This window comes from Cyprinodon tularosa, unplaced genomic scaffold (assembly GCF_016077235.1).
Source record: "Cyprinodon tularosa strain WSP-4 unplaced genomic scaffold, ASM1607723v1 ctg278, whole genome shotgun sequence".
NCBI classification, from domain to species: domain Eukaryota; kingdom Metazoa; phylum Chordata; class Actinopteri; order Cyprinodontiformes; family Cyprinodontidae; genus Cyprinodon; species Cyprinodon tularosa.
Window position 1 is genome coordinate 972,203 of NW_024038983.1, and position 19,878 is coordinate 992,080.

Below are 19,878 nucleotides of genomic sequence, written 5' to 3' on the forward strand. Positions count from 1 at the left end.
ACTGGTGTCCGCGGCAGCTTTTGTGGTCTCTTTTGATTCTTCTCCTTTCTCACACACTACAGCATGGTGTCTCCTTCCACAATCAGTGCATGTTACATTTTTTGATCTGCAGTCTCGGGCAAGATGTCTAGGCTTCAGGCATATGAAACACCTCCCCATTTTCTTTAACTTTTCCTTCCTCCCTGTGACAGTGTCTTCAGTGCACTGTTCTGACTTGTGGCTTGTACTGTTGCAGAATAGGCAACCGAGTGGTGAATTGGAACTGCCAGTATGAAGTGCTGCAGCTGATGGCACATTAGGTCTTTTCCACTTTTCTCTGCATAAATCCTGTTTATAATGTTGTCTGTAAGCAGCGGGTGCATCTTTCGTTTCTCTTGGTTTTGTTAAATGTGCAGCACGTTCCCTGCTTTCAACTTCTTGTTGTAAAAAACTAACAAGATCTTCAACCCCCCACCTTTTTCCTTTATCTGTTTTACGAGTGTATTCAAGAGCGAGATCATCGGGAATCATCTGGAGGAGAATGGGGCACAATAAAGCACCATAACTGTCTGACGCAACACTTAAAGCTTCTAGGCTTCTGATCTGCACTTCCACATCATCAAAAAGTTTTCTCAAAGCAACAACATCCGAGGATCTTTTTACTGGGCTCAGATTCAACAACTTAGACATGTGCGCACTCACAATTAGCTCTTTTCTGCCAAATCTTTGTTTAAGCATGTCTACAGCGGCATCATAATTAGTGTCAGTTACCTTCAACCCTGCAATTGCACGTGCAGCTGGACCGGTGAGGTAGGACTTCAAGTAAGTGAACTTCTCAGTTTTGCTTAAATCTGGATTTTCATGAATAGCGTTCACAAACTGGTCCCAAAACTCTTGCCACATACACACTTCTCCGTTGTATTTGCTTATTGAAAGCTTGGGCAGTTTTACCGAGGGTCTGCTTGCTGTTGACCGTGTACTTGCATCACTCAGCCGAGTGCCTGATAATGCAGCGGTGTCCACTAGAAATTGTTGTTCTTGTGTAGCAGCCCTGGCAATCGCTCTTTCTGCTCGTGTCCTCCATAAGTTTGTGTTGTCTTGATATTCTATTGTCCTCACCATGTCCGCATCTAACTCCTCCATAGGAATTGCCTTCTCTATTTCTGGCTCAAGCTCTTGGAGGGTTTTCTCCTTCTGTGATAACATGGCTAGTAGCTCCAGCAAACGGTCAGCATTCACATCAGTCTCATTTGTTTCCTCTTGAATTTGTTGCACAAGCTTCGTAACAGATGCACGCAGAACAGTCCGTTTCTGTTTTAATCTCTGAAGTCGCTCCGTCATTTTTTTTGTTGTTGTTGTTGTTAGCAGCTATCGGCTCGATCCCAACAAAGTTCCTTTTTACTCACGTAATCCCGTGTTTTCGGCACCAAAAAATGTTGTGGATTCAGCTGAAACATCCAATCTTGTTGAAAAAGACGACTGTAGATTCGATTTTCTGATATATAACTTTAATTCTGAACTGCGGCAACTTCCAACATTTACATAGAGCTACATCTTCTAGAAAATCACTGACTTCTTCGCTGGTCAGGAATCACAAACTAAAACAACCATGGCTGACATATGGCCCCTACGCCATCTAGTGGAGAAACACTTAAATGACCAAACATTACAATCTTAACCCAAATTGCATTTAGTTTTCATTCTATTTAGTAAACATATAAACAATATGACTTAAACATGTTATAACAATATTCAACATATCTAATCATCATCTCCACCTGTTGTCTATTCCATTTGCACAATAGCATGTGAAATTGATTGTCAATAAGTGTTGCTTCCTAAGTGGACCGTTTGATTTCGCAAAAGTTTGATTTAATTAAAGTTATAATGCATTGTTTACATTTTCCCTTTTATATCAGTTTATTTTAGAAACTGCTGGCTGCTTGGATTTTATGCATGAGTATATCCTTAAATAAATATAACCATCCAGCGAAACCGGTGTGTGAAAATATATTCAAGAAAGAGATGCTAGGCAGTTTAGACCAGCTAAAGCTGTCATCCTCACAGATGTAAAACACTTCTGAACTTGAGACAGCAAGGGGAGCCACTCCTGGTGTTGCTCTAAAGGCTTCACATGCAAAAATGAATCTTTAATTTATATAAACTCACTACATTCCATCATCTACAATCTAAGGTGTTGATTGGAGCATTTTAGCTGATGTTTCTCTCCTGTGAGGTGTCAAAGCTATCAGAAACCGACTACATGAAGCAACTATGGTGAGAAAAAGAGAAAATGTAAAATTAGGGGTTGAACAAATACTGCAGAAAGGGAGGATAGAGGTGAAATGAAGCAGTATGATAGAAAGTGGTCCCTATTACTAGCTTCAACATTTGCTCTGTACTAATAGGTTAAGCTGATGGTGGTGCTGGCTTAATGATGTATGACTGTCTGCTCCTTCATTTAATGTGTTTAAAGCACAGCCTACCTGACCAGGTCCTTCTGGGCTCAGCAGCCAGCACACCTCAGTCCAGTGGAGCCTCTCAGGGAGGGGACATTTTCCTTTGGCCTCTATAGATTTAACTGATGAACTAAAACGCAGAGTTTTCCTGTAAGTTGGTATTTCACATTAGAATCGTACTATAAAGGGCATCAGGGAAAGCTTTAACCAGTAAAAGGAAGGAGGGCATTTCCAAAAGCAAAGGATTAAAATTATGTCTTCTGTTCGGTTTGCTTCCCTTATTTTTTGTTTGAGGATTTAAATTTTTGATTTTATTTCCTCTAATGTAAAGATGGCTAACATTTGAAATCATTTTTGCATAATATTTATTTTCCTTTATTGAAACCTTGTAAGTATTGGAGCTTGGCCTCTTATAGACATTCTTTTCTGATGAAACACCTTCACTGATTCCTCACTGTACCTGTACAGGCCTGCACAGGCTGGCTTCCTACACCGAGGCATTTGGAGAAGACTAACACAACCGACATAAACCCACCGACATAAACCACTCTTCAGCATTTTATTTTTTGCAACATAATGAAGAAGATTATTAAAGTTTGTGCAGTTTTTTTGCTCCCTGAATGTCTTGGATCTGACCAAAGTTTTATCTCTCAGCAGTTTCTATTTTTCTGCTTCTCTAGTTCATTGCCTTATTTTTTCCTTGTGTTTGGTTGTTGCAGAGCCTGGTAGGAGCGTGATGAGCGCGCGCTTCCGCTTGCCTGCTGGCAGATCCTACAATGTCCGGGCGACGGAGCTGGAGCGAGACAGGCAGCACACACAGGTTGTGTGCAACGTGCTGCTGCTGGACAACACTGTGCAGGCGTTCAAAGTCAACGTAAGTAACCTAGCATCTGAAATGGATAAAAAGGACGTGTTACTATTTCAGATATTCACACCATCCAGACTCCAACAATTAGCTTTGCTTCACTGTCCTCTTTAAACAGTTACTGTGCCTGTTGCCCTTTGCAGCTTTTTCTATTTAGCCTTTTTCCTCCACTCAACTCTATAAGCAGGCTTGGATTTTCCTTAGAAACTTAATGTTGCTGTTTTGCCTGTGTGTGCTGGTGGCTGGTTCCTTCCCCTTTAAGACACTGCAGCATGTGTTTAATCACAGGACTCCCCCCATCCAGTCAGAACCGTAAACAGACAGAATGGTGGATGAGCCCAGTGAAGATGCGTCTAACACAGCTGTAAACACAATTACCGGTACATCAGTTAACCCTGTGGAGCCAAGCGAGAGAAGAGATGAAGCTGAGTGCGCATAGAAGAAGTCAAGAGCGCGTTGTCAGACCTAATTCAAACTTTAAGCAAGTGTCTATGAGTTTAAACGATGCAGATTGTCTTCACTGCATGGTCAGTTCGGTGGCACAAAATGGCTCCATAGGCGTTGAGCAGAAGAACACGAAATGTAAAATGTAACGTTTGTCCAACCTCATCACCTACGACGCAGCCGCCCTGTTGAGTTCGGAGATGTACAAAAGGCTCCATTACCTTTGCGCAAAAACATTTGCAAGAGGAAATATTTTTCTCTTGTTCAATGAGACATTGTTGAATGTTTAAACTTGAATGGTTACTTCACTTCATTGAAAGTAATGCGTATTGTGATTTGATCAAAAATAAATCAGAAATAGATCAGTTGCATTTTTTGCACATTCCTTTATTTTCAGATAGAGGGGACGGAGCATTTATCGTTATCAAGGTAAAACTGCACAATTTATTGTGAGGTCATATCGCCCAGCCCTAATACAGTACTCTATGAAAAGCCTACTTCAGTAGGAATAACCTTTGGTTTCTGCCCCTTTAAAGCCTGTGACTTTCTCCTGTCTGACTTTCTATCTATTAAGTTTAATCCTGTAGGTCAAAACAAAACATGATCTGCAGTTTCTTGAATAAAAATCTTAGTATATATTTTTTCATCTGCAATAGTAACTAAAATCTGGGATTTGATTAACTGTGAGCCATAATCATAAATTATAATAGTAAATGGTTCAAATAGAAGAATTAGTTTTCCTTTTACACCGATTTATGTTATTACCACATGCATCATGCTTGATTATATCTGGCTGATAATAAAAATCTGTTTGAAATGCTTTTTGGATATTTACTGGGTATCTTAGCTACTCATTTATCTTAGCTTTACCAAACATACCAAACACTCAATGTCAAACCCTTTTTTTTCCTCCCAAAGTTCTCCTTCCTCTTCCTCAGAAAGTTCTCCTTTAAACCTGACTTAAACTAGTTTAAAAGTTGGTGGGGAAATGGTGCCATCTAAAACCCAACCCACGCCATGTTCTCCATCCATATTTAAGTTTACAGTAGATTAGGGCTGCAACTAACAAATATTTTGCCCAGTCGATTAATCAGCTAATTATTTTTCAATAGTTTAGTTGCTAATCGGTTAGCAAGAGGATCCTTAAAGAAGAACTTTTTCAGAATTTAAACCTAATGAAACTAAAACTTTTCCACTTGAGGGGTTCCGTGTTGAACATGTTGACAGACATCCTAAATGCATATATATATATATATATATATATATATATATATATATATATATATATATATATGTGCATTACAATTTTAGCATAATTACTGCTCTAAGTGGGTTGTTCTTTCAGCTAAAGGTACATTTTAGAGTCTCTAAATTAGTTGATGTATATTTTAATACTCGATTAATCACAATTAATGGTTTCAGTTCTAACTTTAGATGTATTCTATCCTATTGGCAGACGTGTCTCATCATGAGTCTGTTAGCACTGAGAGCTCAAATGGGCCGAAAAAGGAAGTGACTAATAAACTCATGATTTAAGTTACAGTAGTTTTTCTCGGCTGTTGTGGGCTACTTGTGGGTCATTGTCATGTGTTCAGTCAGATATACATCGGTGGAAATTCCCTTTGTGACAAAAGATATGTTCCTTCTTCACAGACCACATCCTTATTGTGTAGGGAGAAGTGTATTTGTGTTTTGTCACATTATTGATAGAAGTACAGGGATGTTTAAATAGATGGTCGTCAGAGCTGTTCTGTGATTGCTGCTTTTCTGATCTTCATTATGTTAGGTTTAATCAAGAAGAACTGCTACGTTTTTTTTTTTTTTTATCTTAGACAGCCCTCTTGGCATTAAATCAGAAATGATCAGTCTTTAGTTGAAACTAAATGCCCTTAAATACTCTAATATAGGTTCTCATAGATTTTAAAAATATATTCATCTCTAAATATTGCAAATTATTTTTTTTACTCATCAGTGTTATGTATTTAGAATAAATAACCAAAATTAAGGAGAAGTGATAGTGAAACAAATGTAGAGCAAGAAGTTGTAGAAGCCCCAAGACAGAAAAGTAGAACCTAAACTGTTTCAGTTGTCTTAACATAAATATGAGGCTTTCACGGCAAACCGCCGTGCCATAGACGGGCTTCACTCCACTGTAAACCCAAACAAGGGACAGAACGGACCCTGGAACTTATTCCAGACCCATAGCACCACAGGCAGGATGAGAGGAGGTTATGCAGAGCAATACATCTGAGTAGATGAAGAAAAGCGAAAAGTCTGTCCTTATCTCCTCTAATCAGTGAGGTGGTGTAGACGCCTCACCAGAGTAGAAACAGTTTCTCCTTCAAGCTTTTTTTTTTTTTTTTTATTAACAAAATTCTGAAGCAATCTTGTGTTTGGTCTGAAAATCCCAGAGAGGGACCAGACTGAGACACTAAAAGTGTACATTGTTTTTATTTCATTTTAACGGCTCAGGACCAGCAGTATGAACACGCCGGTGAAGCACAGAGCTGTAGCTTTATCTCTAATGAATATGCACAGGTGGACGTAGTATATTTAAAGACTTTTGCATGACAATGTTTATTTCTAGGTATGGCAACGTCCTTCACACAGAGCAGTTCAAACTTTATTTCAAAAATATCTGGCCCCTACTAAAACAGCTGGTCTCTCTGTGGAAGGAAAACCGTTTGTGATGGGATGATCTGTGGAAATTAACTTTTCCACTGAACAGTGTGGCCTGCATTTAAACTCAGTCAACACTGTGTTCTGTCTGTCAATTAGGTGTGTGAGAAAATAATCGATTCAACAGTATTATTAATTCAGAATTTGGTATTATAAAAAATATTCATAGGCAAACATCTGTTCCATCGTTTTGCTTTTATATAACTGTTAAACCTCCAGCCGCTAGTTAGCAGTGTACCGCTAAAGTCAGTTTTATTCGGCTGCAGCAGAGCAACATGATTGGGTCAGGTTTTCTACTTTTCTATTATTATAAAAGTCGCAATAAATCTTTGTTAATGTATTGTGATAAATTATATCATGACACCCATATCATGATTTAATCATATGGGCAACTTCTTGCCAATTCACACCCCTGCTCTCAAGTCTGTATTTTCAATTAGAATGGATAAACCATCGGACTGTGTTTAAGCTTTAACAAAGATTCTCAAAAGGATTAATTGACTAGGCCCTTCTGACAATTAGATAGGCTTGGTTCTCAGCTAGTGTCGCTCTGTCTGCGTGTTTAGGCTCCTTGTTTTACGGGAAGGTTAACCTCTGCCATCCATCTTGATGATAAGGAGCATAATGCACCTGTTGGATTTAACTGAGAGGATGATGCGGTTTGGGTCACTTGATGATAGATAGCCCTGTATACAATGTTTTTATAACTCATCACCACTTTCACTTGTGAAGGGAGTATTCAGCGTATTCCTTTTACTTCACATAAGCTACATTCAGGGCTGTGCAAAAAAACCCTAAACCTAACAGTTTGTTCTGTTAGAAAATAGATCTGATAGAAAGTTCTATAATTTTACAATTCAAAATCAGCCTTTTTTCTAATTGGTAAATGAAAATTAACCAATACATATTAATATTGACTAAAATGAAAGCTAAAGTCCACTTCAGTCGTTTAAATACATTCATTTCCAGTGTATTTTATTCTAATTGGTGATTCTAATGTAAAATAGAATAAAGAAGTTTAGATGTGGTCGATTCTTTCCCAAGAGTGTTGCATATTTAATCATTTTAAGTAATTTTTAATGATTTTTTTCCCCCATTTTGTTATTTTGAGCTCTTGTAGTTTTGAAATACAGGGACACAAATACTTGATACTTAAAACGGCTCTTAAATAGAACAGTATTTGAATCAATTTGAATCAAGTTACTGACTTTAGCTAGTATTTAATAAGTGTGATTATTAAATATTTTTCTAAAAAATGTAAGGCTTCATGTCGCATAGTAACCATTTTCACTATCTTTTGTTTTTTTTTTTCTGTGAGAGCCTTTGTCTTGGGCTCTGTCAGCGCTGCACAGTCTTGCCTCCGTGATGTTGAATGAAATGCTTCGGTATCTGTCGGTGTCATTGATCAGAAGCCCAATGCTGCAGTAACTTCCTGGAAAGACGAGCCATCCTCCCAGCAACAATACTTCCATTGATCCTCTCGCTGGCCGGCCGCCTGCAATTTTAGCCAAAGAGTGAAAAATCCAGAAGCAGTCACTTACTGTCATGGAAACCAGCTAGCCTGTGTGCAGACGCAAGATTGCACGGGTGATCTTAGATAGATGTAAATTGTAATTAACATAGAAGAGAATCGATTGTAGATAGAGAGCTTAAGAAGTAGCTTTAAAACACAACATAATGGATGTTTGGTTCAAATAATAGAGAAAGGTCAGCAGGATAATTTATTTAGATGTATTACACAGTTTACCATGGTAACCGCTGCTCTGCTTGTAAACATTCAGCCTCCTTGAAGAACCATTTGGTCACAGAGTGTGTTGAATTGTTTAAAGGATGATTGATGATTTGATTTGGCTGGATTTCCCAGTTACATTAGACTGAACCAACCCTGTGTTCAAATGTGGATATTTGTTTAAGGAATCAGGAACTCAACATTTTCTGTGGCTAGGAACATCACTTTGGTTCACAGACCATATTTTATTACCAGACATTGGAATAAAAGTTCCAACTGTTGCAGTTTCTTCTTACTGGCATCCCTTACCCCCACCAGTGCTACATCTAGTGCTGTTTTTTTCTTTCCGTTTCCATTGCTTAAAAAAAAAGAATTACATTCTTACAAATAAAGAGACAAAGAGAGAGAATCTAGTTATCAAATGAAATGGGACAATTTCACAGATTTGTTTGTGTTATTACTGTCAGCCATGGATCTACATCGTCTATCAGCATTCAGGTCAGCGTTGAGCGCTCCCAGGAAGCTGGGAGCTGAGGGCAGATTAATACTGGAAGATCTGAGGAAGGATAGGGTTTAAAAGAATCAATAGATGCAGTGATTAGGGTAGAAGATGTGCTTTTCATATAAAGATATAAATCAATTCACTAAGTACTGATAAGTAAATTTATTTATAAACTAGCCATGATTCCCTTTAGCTGAGATAGAAATGGGCATCACCGTCTACTTTTCCTGTCTGAACAAGCTGCCATTGGCATTCCTGAACTTCCCCTTCTCCCTAAAATCAAGCACACCCTCCACATTCAGCCCAGCTTCCAGAAGGGAAGTGCATCAATCCCTTTGTCATAAAACGCTTGGATTTCCCCCGTCAGTGTCACCATAGCTTCGTCTGGGGATCCTTTTCTGCTTTGATGCCAAAGATAGACCCTGAGGGTATAAAACTTATCAGCACATCGTTCTCCTTCCCTCCTGCCCACCCCTCCTCGCTCGCAGCCAGTCTCTCGTGCTCCGATTGCTCTCCATCACCATGTCTCCTTCCTCTCTCCTCACTCTCATGTACACAGACACTTTTTTCAGTCAGCACAAAGAGCGTTTGTCTCACCCAGTCGCATCGTCAATCACCTCTTTTCTTCCATGCTTTCTGTCTTCTCCCTCAGTCTCTTCTTCTTTCATTTGCTTTTTTCCCCCTTTTTTCCCCCTTTGAAAGTCTCTAGTAGTGCACATTGTGTGACACATTCCCTGTGAACTCTACCCATCAGCTACTCTTAGAATGTCGGTTCTGTAAACCCAGAAAACAACTGCGTGCAGACATGTTTCCCTGTGTGACTCAGTTTTATTTTAACAACATACGGCTGTTTGCTGTTGCAGCGGCTCACATTAGGTTGGAGCGCTCTCAGAGGCTGTCGTTTTCAGGGAGCGCAGTGTGAAACACAGAGGGCTCCCACATCCCACTGAAAAGCTTCATCATACAAAGGAAAAGCATCAGCTTTCTTATGTAGACGACATAAATGTGTCTTGATAGCATGGGGATATGAACATAGGAGGGATAAATGTTTTCTTTTTTATCTTTTACTTATCCTTCAACTGGGAAGCAACAAGTGAATATAAATATACCATCATCACGTGTGTAGGCAGTTTCATTTCACAGGACCTGGCATTGTCTTTTTAAATGTCAGCAGTGTTTGACCAATCAGATTAGACCTTGATATCCTAGAAGCTCACAGGAGCTGAGGTGCTAAAGCTTAAGGAAAGAGTTTTAGCAAAAGAAAAAAGGATAAGATTATTGCAAAAAGTGTAAAAAGAAAAAAAAAACACCTGAAAAATTTAGTCTTCGTGCTTTACTATAGCTTTATTTTTAACTTAAGATTCGATAAGGAAGGTGAAAAAAATGTTAGATGCATCGCAAAACAAAATCGTGCAATCGTCATTCTGTGTTTTGCAGGGGTTATGTGGCCATGCCCTTCAAAAAATGTAACAAACAATCCACTGGACTTTGTTTCCAAGTTTAAAGACGTTTCGCTTCCCATCCAGGAAGCTTTTTCGATTCAAAATGTCAGGAATAGCGTTGAGTTCAAGTTTTTTTTAATTAATTTTTTTTAATGAAGCTCTTTTTTTTTAAAGCTTCCTGGATGGGAAGTGAAACTTAGAAACCAAGTCCAGTGGATTGTTTTTAACTTTTTTGGAACGAGAATGACCTAGATGACTGACAACCTTCCCAACTAGACACACCCTTAATAAAAAAAGAAAGAAACCTAAAAATGATTTGAGGTGTTTGTATTCAGTCTCCTTCCATCTGATACCTTAAGAAACTTCAGTGCAACCAGCTGCAATACACATAATCTTCTTCATTAACTGGTGCCCTCCAGAGTGTAAATAAATACACAGACACAGCTCAGGTATGTTCTTTTATATTTAGCCAGCATAGTCCCATTGAGATTAAAAACCTATTTTCAAGGCAGTCCTGACCAAGATGCTGCAGATAACAAAACGTAAAAGGTTACATAGTTAAAAAAAAACAACAACAAATCAATAGGTTGGTATGATATAAGTGAACAAGCTTGTAAAGACCAAGGAACACATCAAAAATGCTCAGGGATAAAACATAGATGTTTGAATAAGGGTTGGCTTTTAAACTAATAACCCAATCTCTGGAACCGTCTTGTTGTCTTTTTAATCTAGTCCAGTGGTGCATCTGCAGACCTACCTGGAGAAATCCCCTGCTTAGGGTGGAGAATCTGTTCAGTGGATGAAGATTGGTTGTGCACGCCACAAAATTGCCCTGTATTGAAAAGTGGAAGAAAGCCATTACTGAAAGAAAGGCAATAAGAAATTCAATTTGCAGTTAGCTACAAGCCATATGGGGGACCCGGTGGAAGTGGAAGAAGAGGATTTGGTCAGATAAGACCAGAAGAAAAGCACAGTTTTTAGCCATAACTGTAACCATAATAAAAAATAATAACAAAAACCAACTGAAATAATAAAAGCTAAATGAAACGATCGTCATATAACCTGGAAGACAAGTATTGTCAGTCTTTATTTAGAGGACTCCACAGTCTGTGGCACACTCGGTTTATCAGAAAGCTTGTTCTATCGAGGAGCAACAGTCTGCCAAGAGTTCAGTTTAGTCAGTGGGCCAAATGGAGCGCCACCTGGTGTGTGCTGGCAACAGTTCTTTAAAGGAGTCATGAGCAGTAATTCTTTATTTTTGACTGAAGTATCAACTAAATGTATGGCGGCGAGAAGCTGGCTTGGCTGGGTATGCATTTAAGTAAATACGCACGTCCATGTAAATAACTAACACTCGCAGCCTAGCTGTTAGAGGCGCAAGATGGAGGCGTGTGCATCCAGCAGCTCAAAACTTTAAATATGATTATCCTTATTTACATTATTTGCCATTGTGCGGTGCCTGGGGAGTAGTGTGGGGTTAGGGATCTTGCTTAGAGACTGCTCTAACCACCAGGCCAACACCCCACAATGGATATATTTTTTTTCAGTGTTTTTTGTCTAGCAGAACATGTAACCCAAGTTCCATGTAGTTAAATAATAAAATCCGATTAGTTAATACAATGAGACTGGGCCTGTAGGAAAAATATGTTTTTTCTTTTGCTGCTTTATAAAATGTGTATGTGTGGTTCGCTAATGCAATAATGACCACCACAACATTTTTTCATGAACTTTTCTCTTAACTGTAAATAGTGTTATTTATTAATTTTTTTACATAGCATGTATGCTTTTAACCAGCACACATTTTAACCATTTTCATAAATCAACTTTTTAACCCTTTTTTTTCCCCAGAAAAAGAAAATTAAAAACAATCCTGTTTTTTTTAATACTTTTTAAAACTTTTTTATACATATATTATCACCTAGTAAACAATTTTTATGCTCTGTACCCTCTGATTTGTATACAGAGCTACATATAGACCTTTATAGTGAAACATAGTGGTGATAGCTGCCTGCTGTGGGGATGCATTTCTTTGCAGGACTGCAAAAGCAGCTCCGATTTGTTTTGGGATTTGCAAATGCAGATCAATCCTGGAAACAGGGCCTATTTGAGGCTGTAGTAGAGGTCCGTGTTTTATCAGGGCAACAACCCTAAACCCACATCTAAAGCCACATCAAAATGGTTAAAATGAACACATGGATGGGTTAGAATGGCCTAGCCAAAAGTACAAACCTGAGTCCATCTGAGAAATTATAACTCTTAAAAGTTGATGTTTACTGATCTAATTGTAATGATTTCCAAACACGAACTGTGAACTAACTGCAATGTGTTAAATATTTCCAGCTGATGTTTTTGCACATCTCCAAGCGTTCAAATGCTGAAGTTCATCTATTTCAGTTTTGACAGTTGTTTACTGCACACACTCGGGCACACATCCACATTGCCTGCTGTCCTAGAGGGGCTGCCATGTCAACTGTCAGCTATCATTCGCTCACACACCCTGCTCTGTAAAACTGTGTAACTGTGTCACCAGGGCAAACAGGAGAAGTGGACGAAAGCACCAACTGTGTGTGTGTGTGGCATTGCTCCTGTGGGAGCGCTGACAGCGTTCCACACTCTGTTTCTCCCTCTCCAAGTTAAAGGATCAGGTGTGAATTTCTGCTCCACTTGTGTTCCCACAGTTTATCCTCTCGCCCGTCCTACGCTCTCACACAACGATGAGATTTTAATGATGGATTTGATCAATTATTACTCACTTCTTTTTCAAGTGCTCTTTCTTTTCCTCTCTTCTCTCTGATTTAGATTTAGCTTGTTTTCGTTTCCCCCTCCTCCATTAGTCTGCCCTTCTTCCAGTCTGGATCGCATCCAGTTCACGGCAGTCCATCCAAATTTCAAATGATTTTCTCTCCTTTGCTTGCACATTCAGATCTGCTTTCAGGTTTAGCTCCTGCTTGGATTATGCGTTTAGTTTGCTGAATCATTTTAAATCATAGCCTGTTTTTTTTAAGCTGTTGCTTTCATCCTAAACACATGAGAAGAAGGTACAGATCCAAGCCCGCAGGAGTTCATCAGCTTAATTCCTTAGACATATAACTCTCCAATGCGGTCGGAACCATATTAAATGAGGCTCAACACGGACAAGTTGGAGATGCATTTTAAATGGATGGAATGTTTCTAAGGCAGCGAGGGTGTTTTAAATAATTTAGATGTCTGTGGTGGGAAAAGGGGATTCAGCTCGCTTGCTGTTCCTTTCCTGACCTTTCAACAGGGAGCTGCATGATGGGATTCTCAGACCCATTTGCCAGGCACTGTGCTAAGCTGCGAGCTTATCGGTTGTTTTCTTTTCTCCTCTGCAGAAGTCTGATCACGGCCAGGTGCTGCTGGACGCCGTGTTTAAGCACCTGGAGCTGACTGAGAGAGACTACTTTGGCCTGCACCTGGCTGAGGATGGCTCAGATGCACCAGTTAGTATCCCGTTTTATTCTGCGGTGTGTGTTATGGCTAAACTCTGTCCTTTAACAGCTGTATCTTTACATCTGTGTCTCTTTGTGTGCATTGTTTGAAATAAATGTACAATACATATGTGTAGACCAGTTTATGCATCCTGACAAAAACCCACCTGGTCATAAATGGCTTTAAATTAAATAATAATTAATCAGAAATATGGTATATGGAAAAAATAAAGAGTAGGGATGAGGTATACTGGTGGTTTTTTTTGTGTATTTTTTTTAAAACTCCTGTAAATAAAGGTAAAAAAAAAATAGTCTAATAGCATTTTTTTGGCTTTAGATTTCTGACTGCTACTTTTCGATGCCATTTAGCTCACATGTTGCAAGCTTTTGCTCAGCAGCACATCATTTTTGATTAGTCATATTTTAAAATGTAAGGCCTGAATTTATTGATGCCAAAAGCTTTTTGAGTTTGTAAACATCTTTAAGAATAAGTACCTGTAGTTTAACTAAAACGAGACCTTTATAATAAATATCTCATCAGCATGATTTAAGGATGTGCAGCTGCCTGCATAATCTGCAGGATATAAGATTTCTGGTGCATTTAAAAAGCTAAATAAAAGTATTTCAAGCACAAAGAGTGGTGATGATAACATGGTGGTGGGATTGGTGGGTGAATAATTTAAATGCTGTGATCCACCTTTGTGGATAGAGCGTGACTCTTATCAAGTGTGTTCTTATCAATATTTTACAGCGCTGGCTGGATCCCAATAAGCCCATCAGGAAACAGTTAAAAAGTAGGTGAAATCCACCACACAGCACCTGAACGTATCCACTGCATTAACATGATCGTATTAGAAAATCTTCATTTGGCTCGATTTGAACTCGATCACTTGTTTTTTCATGATGCCCAATCTGCAGTTTAGTTTCTGTAACGTTTAACAATCCACACTTTGCCTCCAGCAAAAGTCTCCAGTCCACGGTGTAATTTACCATTCTGAGAAAGCCTGGAGGAATGATTAAACTCCATTTGAACTCTGTTGGTTTTTTTTGATCATGAGTAATAGAATTTGTAACACGCAGAACAATTAAGGAATAGCTCAAGTGGCACCGACAGTCATCCTGCAGCAATGATTGAACTGTACTTCAACTCTTGTTTTTATCACATCTGATTGACTCGCCAACTGAAGGCACCACTCACATTTTTGATATGATAGATGGTTTGATCTGTGTAACTGCCGACCAGATCTGTCATGTTTTTATTGATCCTTGGATTTGCCTCATAACTGTTGATCCTAATTCCCGCAGGAGGGTCTCCACATAACCTGAGCTTCAGAGTCAAATTCTTTGTGACCGACCCGAGTAAACTTCAGGAAGAATACACACGGTAAGAGTGGATTTCAGCTCTCAACATAATCCCCACTGCATCTTTATCATCCTCACTGCAATTCTTAAATGGTTTGATCAACGTTGTGAACTAGAATTTGCACCAAAAACACATTTTTTCCCCCCTTATGTCTAATGAACATGATTGTTTGATCAGCTGTTGTGATGATGCTGTGTTTTTTTTCTCCCTCAGGTACCAGTATTTCCTTCAGATCAAACAAGATATTTTAACTGGAAGGTGAGCATATCTGACATCATTCTGCCTGATAAAGCTTAATCATTTTACTTGCAAACAGATTAAATGTAAATGTAAGTTACTTATTGATGAGGCTATGGTTTTATGTACAGACGTAATGCTAAATTTTATGCTTTTTAACATAAATTGTTTGGTTATAGTTATTTAATCCTCACATATTCTGAGGAGAGTTGCATCTTAAATCTTGATATGTGCAAAAAAAAATAATTAAACTATATGTTTTGTATTTATTTATTTATTTTTGTGTGTTTTCAGATTACCTTGCCCTCACAACACAGCTGCACTGCTGGCATCCTATGCTGTTCAGTGTAAGTATTGCTCCCTGGATACACCATTTACACATTACAATGAAAAGGCGATTCATTAGGGCTCTCCTCTTCGCTACACACATTGTTAAATGTAATAATGCGGTTGCTGGAGTGTTTTTACAACTGCTGCTCTGAAGCCATGGAGACTTTCTTAAAGCTGTGCGGTGTGGTGGGATCTTATGTTACCATCGGTAATATAAATATTGGATGTGATAATGGTTTTCTCTAAAGTCGACCTTCAGTAATGGATCAACGGATGGCTGCAGATCTATTGGCTCGGTTTGACTAACTGCTGAGCTGATGCTCAGTGTTCATGATTCCATCTTAAATCTGCAAGCTTGTGCATTTTTGGCAAACAGATACAAACTGAGTTAGTAGGCATATATATTAGATAAAGTAAAATAGTGGTAGCAGAAAGTAAGTCTCTGACATCTTTAAAGACATATGTAAAGCCTAAAAATATTCATAGCCTTTGCAGATTTATAAACAAACTTATTTCTGGTTAGGAATTTTTCTATTGTATTTCCTAAATGAAAATATTAGAAAAATGCCTTTAAAAATGTATTGAAAACTAGCATGTGAAAAGTTAAAGCAGTCTGAGCTTCCCTAAAACAAAAGCCTTATGGATAAAAGTTTTTGTTAGCCAACTAAAAAAGATATGATACTTCGCATTTAGGATTTAATTAAAGAGATGAATATGTCTCTACCAGTTACTCCATGACTTTTTCGTCTCAGAAACACAGAGTTTAATTTTGCAACAGTGCGTGTGAATAGCATTTTAACACTGCTAACATAGCTGCCTTTTAAAGGCTGCTTTCAGGAGAGCTAAACTTGCAACTTCTAGGTGTAGCTTCGCTTGTGGCTAAAAGTTGCTTTTAACCAAAATCTGTTAGAGGTATAAATATATTTTTAGGTTTACTATGCAGTTTGTCTTATAGTCTGTTTGTTATAGTTAAGCCATCAGTGTTGCCATGGAGCTCTGGCAACAAAATTCAGAGATCACTGCAAAAAATTCTGAGATTTTTATATATATATTTGAATTACTATATTTTCAATACATATCTTTAGAGTGAAAGTGAAATCTATTTGATTTATAATTTCAGGCTTTTTTATTGAAAGTGACTGGTAAAATAACAAAATGCTGTGTTTTAAGAATCCTGTTAACATTGTTTTTATCTTGTTGTTGGAACAGATAATTTTGTTTTCTTTGACTTTTATAATAAGACTTTGTGAAACTATAGATCAGCTTGTTATACCCTGTCTTCCATCATCCTTCATTTTCGGTCATTGTTTTCATGCAGCCTTTTAGCCGCTTTGTTTCCTTTGTAGCCAGGTTTCATCAGGCCATTTTGGCTATAGTTACTTCTCCCCCCTCTAGCCCCTCTGCTCCCTCTGCCTCCCTTGTGTTCCCCTCCCTCTATGGCACATCGATCCCTGAATCTCCACAGCCTCAGTATATAGGTCAAACAAGAGATTTGACCTAGACCTTCGTGGCTCTGACCCTACGGCTTTTACACTGACACACACATACTGTTGTTGGGTCCATGCTGTCACTCTTCACAGTGCCAACACAGATCATGGAGATAAATGTTTGCTTTTGGGGAGAAAAAAATGGCTTGAAGCAGCTGCTATGCTGCTAATTCGACTGCCAGCACTGCTGACTCCAAATCCCACACTCTAGCTTGCATTTTCAGAAGATTTGAAATCCCTCCTGGTAGACCTAAATTCCAGTTTTATGATTGACTCAAAAGCTGTAGAAAGAAATAGGCCTCTCCTAAACAGGGCAAACATGTAGTTAAATGGAAATATAGTTTCTGTTTCAGAATTTGGCCCGGTTTGTCTCATCTCTGTAGATTGACTGGAAAACGCCTCCTTTCATTAGATTCATTGTTTGTTTATTTCGTCTATATTTTATGCTGATAGCGGTTGAAACTGATGGAATAAACCTGTTAATTTTCTTTGATGCATACAAAGTTGGATCCACTTTATATAAGCATTATTTTGAATTTTGATATTTGAATTTTCAGTTTGGGTTTTTATCATGTTTAGACCTAAAGGTGATTGTAATCTGTCCCTCCATACAGTTTTATTCTACTGTCATAGTTGAAGTTTAACCACTGTAAAAATATCTGCAGACTATAGGCTTAGCAGACTAAGCCTATAGCACCATAACTATAGAGATAGTTTAGGATAACCTGAGCCACTCTAACTATAAGGACGTTTTAAGCCATGTCTTAAAGTAGTCAGGGTGTCTGCCTCACAGACTAAAACAGGTAGTTGATCTACCAGTATAGATCTACCTCTCATTCTTTAAGAAATTCTAGGAGCTACTAGTAAACCTGCAGATTTAGAGCTAAGTGCTCTTTTAGGAACATAAGGAACGATCATATTTCTAATATAAGATGGAGCATGTCTATTTATGCCTATATCTGTAAGAAGGAGCATCTCTTTGCTTTCTAAGGGATTCAATAATTTAGGTAAATTGCGACTATTTTGCTCTGCAAAACCGTTCTTGTTGAAAGGTGACGTTCCAGCATTTGGTTATGCTCAACCTTTGCGAGTTCACTCATTAGAAGAAGATGAATGGTTTGAGTTTCCATCTGGACGGCAACCATTGGATATAGGTCCCAACATGTACCACTTTTGGAAAACTAGATCGGCAACATTAAAACCCTCCAAGGGTTATAGCTTTCCATTATGCTGCCCTGCTCTGATGCATGATTTCCATAATAGTCCTTGAAGGCCCGGTTTTCATCTTTTAACAGTCATTTATGTAGACGCATGATTAGAAATAATTTGAAGTTAAAAATAATTCTGCAGCCAGGCTTTAAAAGTAATTGCTTTTCTTGTCCATCCACTGTACATACTTCTCATTTAGGTTCCGATTTATCGCCTAATGTATGAGACCAAACCTTTTATCAGATGCCTGAATGACCAGATAGTCAGTACTCCTCTTTCTCACCTGTTAGGTGACTAAATGTTGAAGCTGAACGGGGTATGCCCCTGGTGGTGCATACGCATCAATAAGGTCTGAGCTGCAATTGATTTGTTTTTCAGTATGCTTAGGCTACCAGCTTGTAGGTCAGTCAAGGGACTACTTGAGCGAATTTATGTTTTTAAGCTTCAGCTAAAAGAGAGTGAGTTAATGGGATCCACTTTCAGCTCCCCATCCCTGAGGGTCCTGAAAGCTATCAAGAGTCTTTTCATTTGTTCTGTTTGTTGTCCTCAAACTGCACTTTTCATTACTTTGCAGTTAAAAAAATGGGTTTCTTATTTTTTTCAAGTTAAAGTTGGATTCCTCACTTCATTAGATATAATTATCTTAATATACAAGAAAGTCCCAAAATAATAATGGCTGGTCTTAAATTGTTAAGTCATTGCTGTTAAGAGTGTAAAAAGCATTATGTGTAAAAACAAGAACAATATCTTACAACTGGTTCATTGAGAAGGAAGAAGAAACTCTTAGGCTACAACCTTTTGCTTGCTATGATAATTTTAGTTAGCCCTAGCAGTTAGAGTCATTCAGGAAACAGTTGCAGTCCTCTAAAGCATGTAGAAAACCACAAATGTCCTTTTCTCACCGCCATCAGGATATCTGCAAATGTCATGGCTGCGAAATTATACAACGTATTCTTAACAAGTACCGTAAATTCCGGACTATAAGCCGCTACTTTTTTCCCGCTATTTGAACACTGCGGCCTATAATACAGTGCGGCTAATACATGTTTTTTTTTCATGGCGCGAAAGAGGAATAGGACTTTGAGGGTTTTAGTGTGCAGAAGGAAGAAGAAAGTGATTAATGACTTTTCCTGGTCGGCTGCAATGTTCTGTGCGTTGTTCAATTAAAAGTACCGGTATATGCAGAATTATTTGCGTGTTACCGACACATACGTATATTTAAATGTGTTACAGGTAGTTTGAAAAAAAAAAAAGCATTCATAATATGTACCGTATTTGTTTTATCATACGGATTAAATCAAACGTTAAAAAAATGTAATATCTTTATTTGTAAAAATCTCATACAACGTGGGAAACCTGCGGCGTAAAAATCCGGTGCGGCTTATAAAAGTACACAATTGATTTTCTTTCTAAAATTAGAGCGTGCGGCTTGTAATCAGGTGCGCTCTATAGTCCGGAATTTACTGTATGCATTTTTAATTGATTTCTCAAAAAGGACCTAATCCTGAGCTTTTCAGTAGCATTGAAGTCTTTTTAATTTTTTTTGGTTTTGGATCGACTGATTTTGATTTGAACAGAATTGAAGGATTTAGAGGTTGCCTTTCATTGACCCTAGTATAGAACCCCAGAGGATAATGAAGTCGCACGCTTAAACACCTCAGGGAAGCATCACATTGACTCCTTTAAACACTATTTCTTTCGTTA

At 38.3% G+C, this 19,878-nt stretch overlaps 1 protein-coding gene across 3 annotated transcripts in view; it reads left to right on the forward strand.

Annotated features, from left to right (window-relative positions):
- The window catches only part of ptpn4a (protein tyrosine phosphatase non-receptor type 4a), a 101,795-nt gene that overhangs the window by 48,676 nt on the left and 33,241 nt on the right, over positions 1–19,878 (forward strand). For 2 of the 3 annotated variants that reach the window (XM_038290256.1, XM_038290258.1), the window contains exons 2-7: positions 3,158–3,312; positions 13,453–13,560; positions 14,300–14,342; positions 14,854–14,932; positions 15,125–15,169; positions 15,443–15,495. In XM_038290256.1, the coding sequence (XP_038146184.1) occupies positions 3,175–3,312; positions 13,453–13,560; positions 14,300–14,342; positions 14,854–14,932; positions 15,125–15,169; positions 15,443–15,495 (466 nt within the window). In that variant the 5' untranslated portion in view covers positions 3,158–3,174. Of the gene's footprint in view, positions 1–3,011; positions 3,033–3,157; positions 3,313–13,452; positions 13,561–14,299; positions 14,343–14,853; positions 14,933–15,124; positions 15,170–15,442; positions 15,496–19,878 lie in introns of those variants that run through there. The other variant, XM_038290257.1, reaches the window with a different exon arrangement.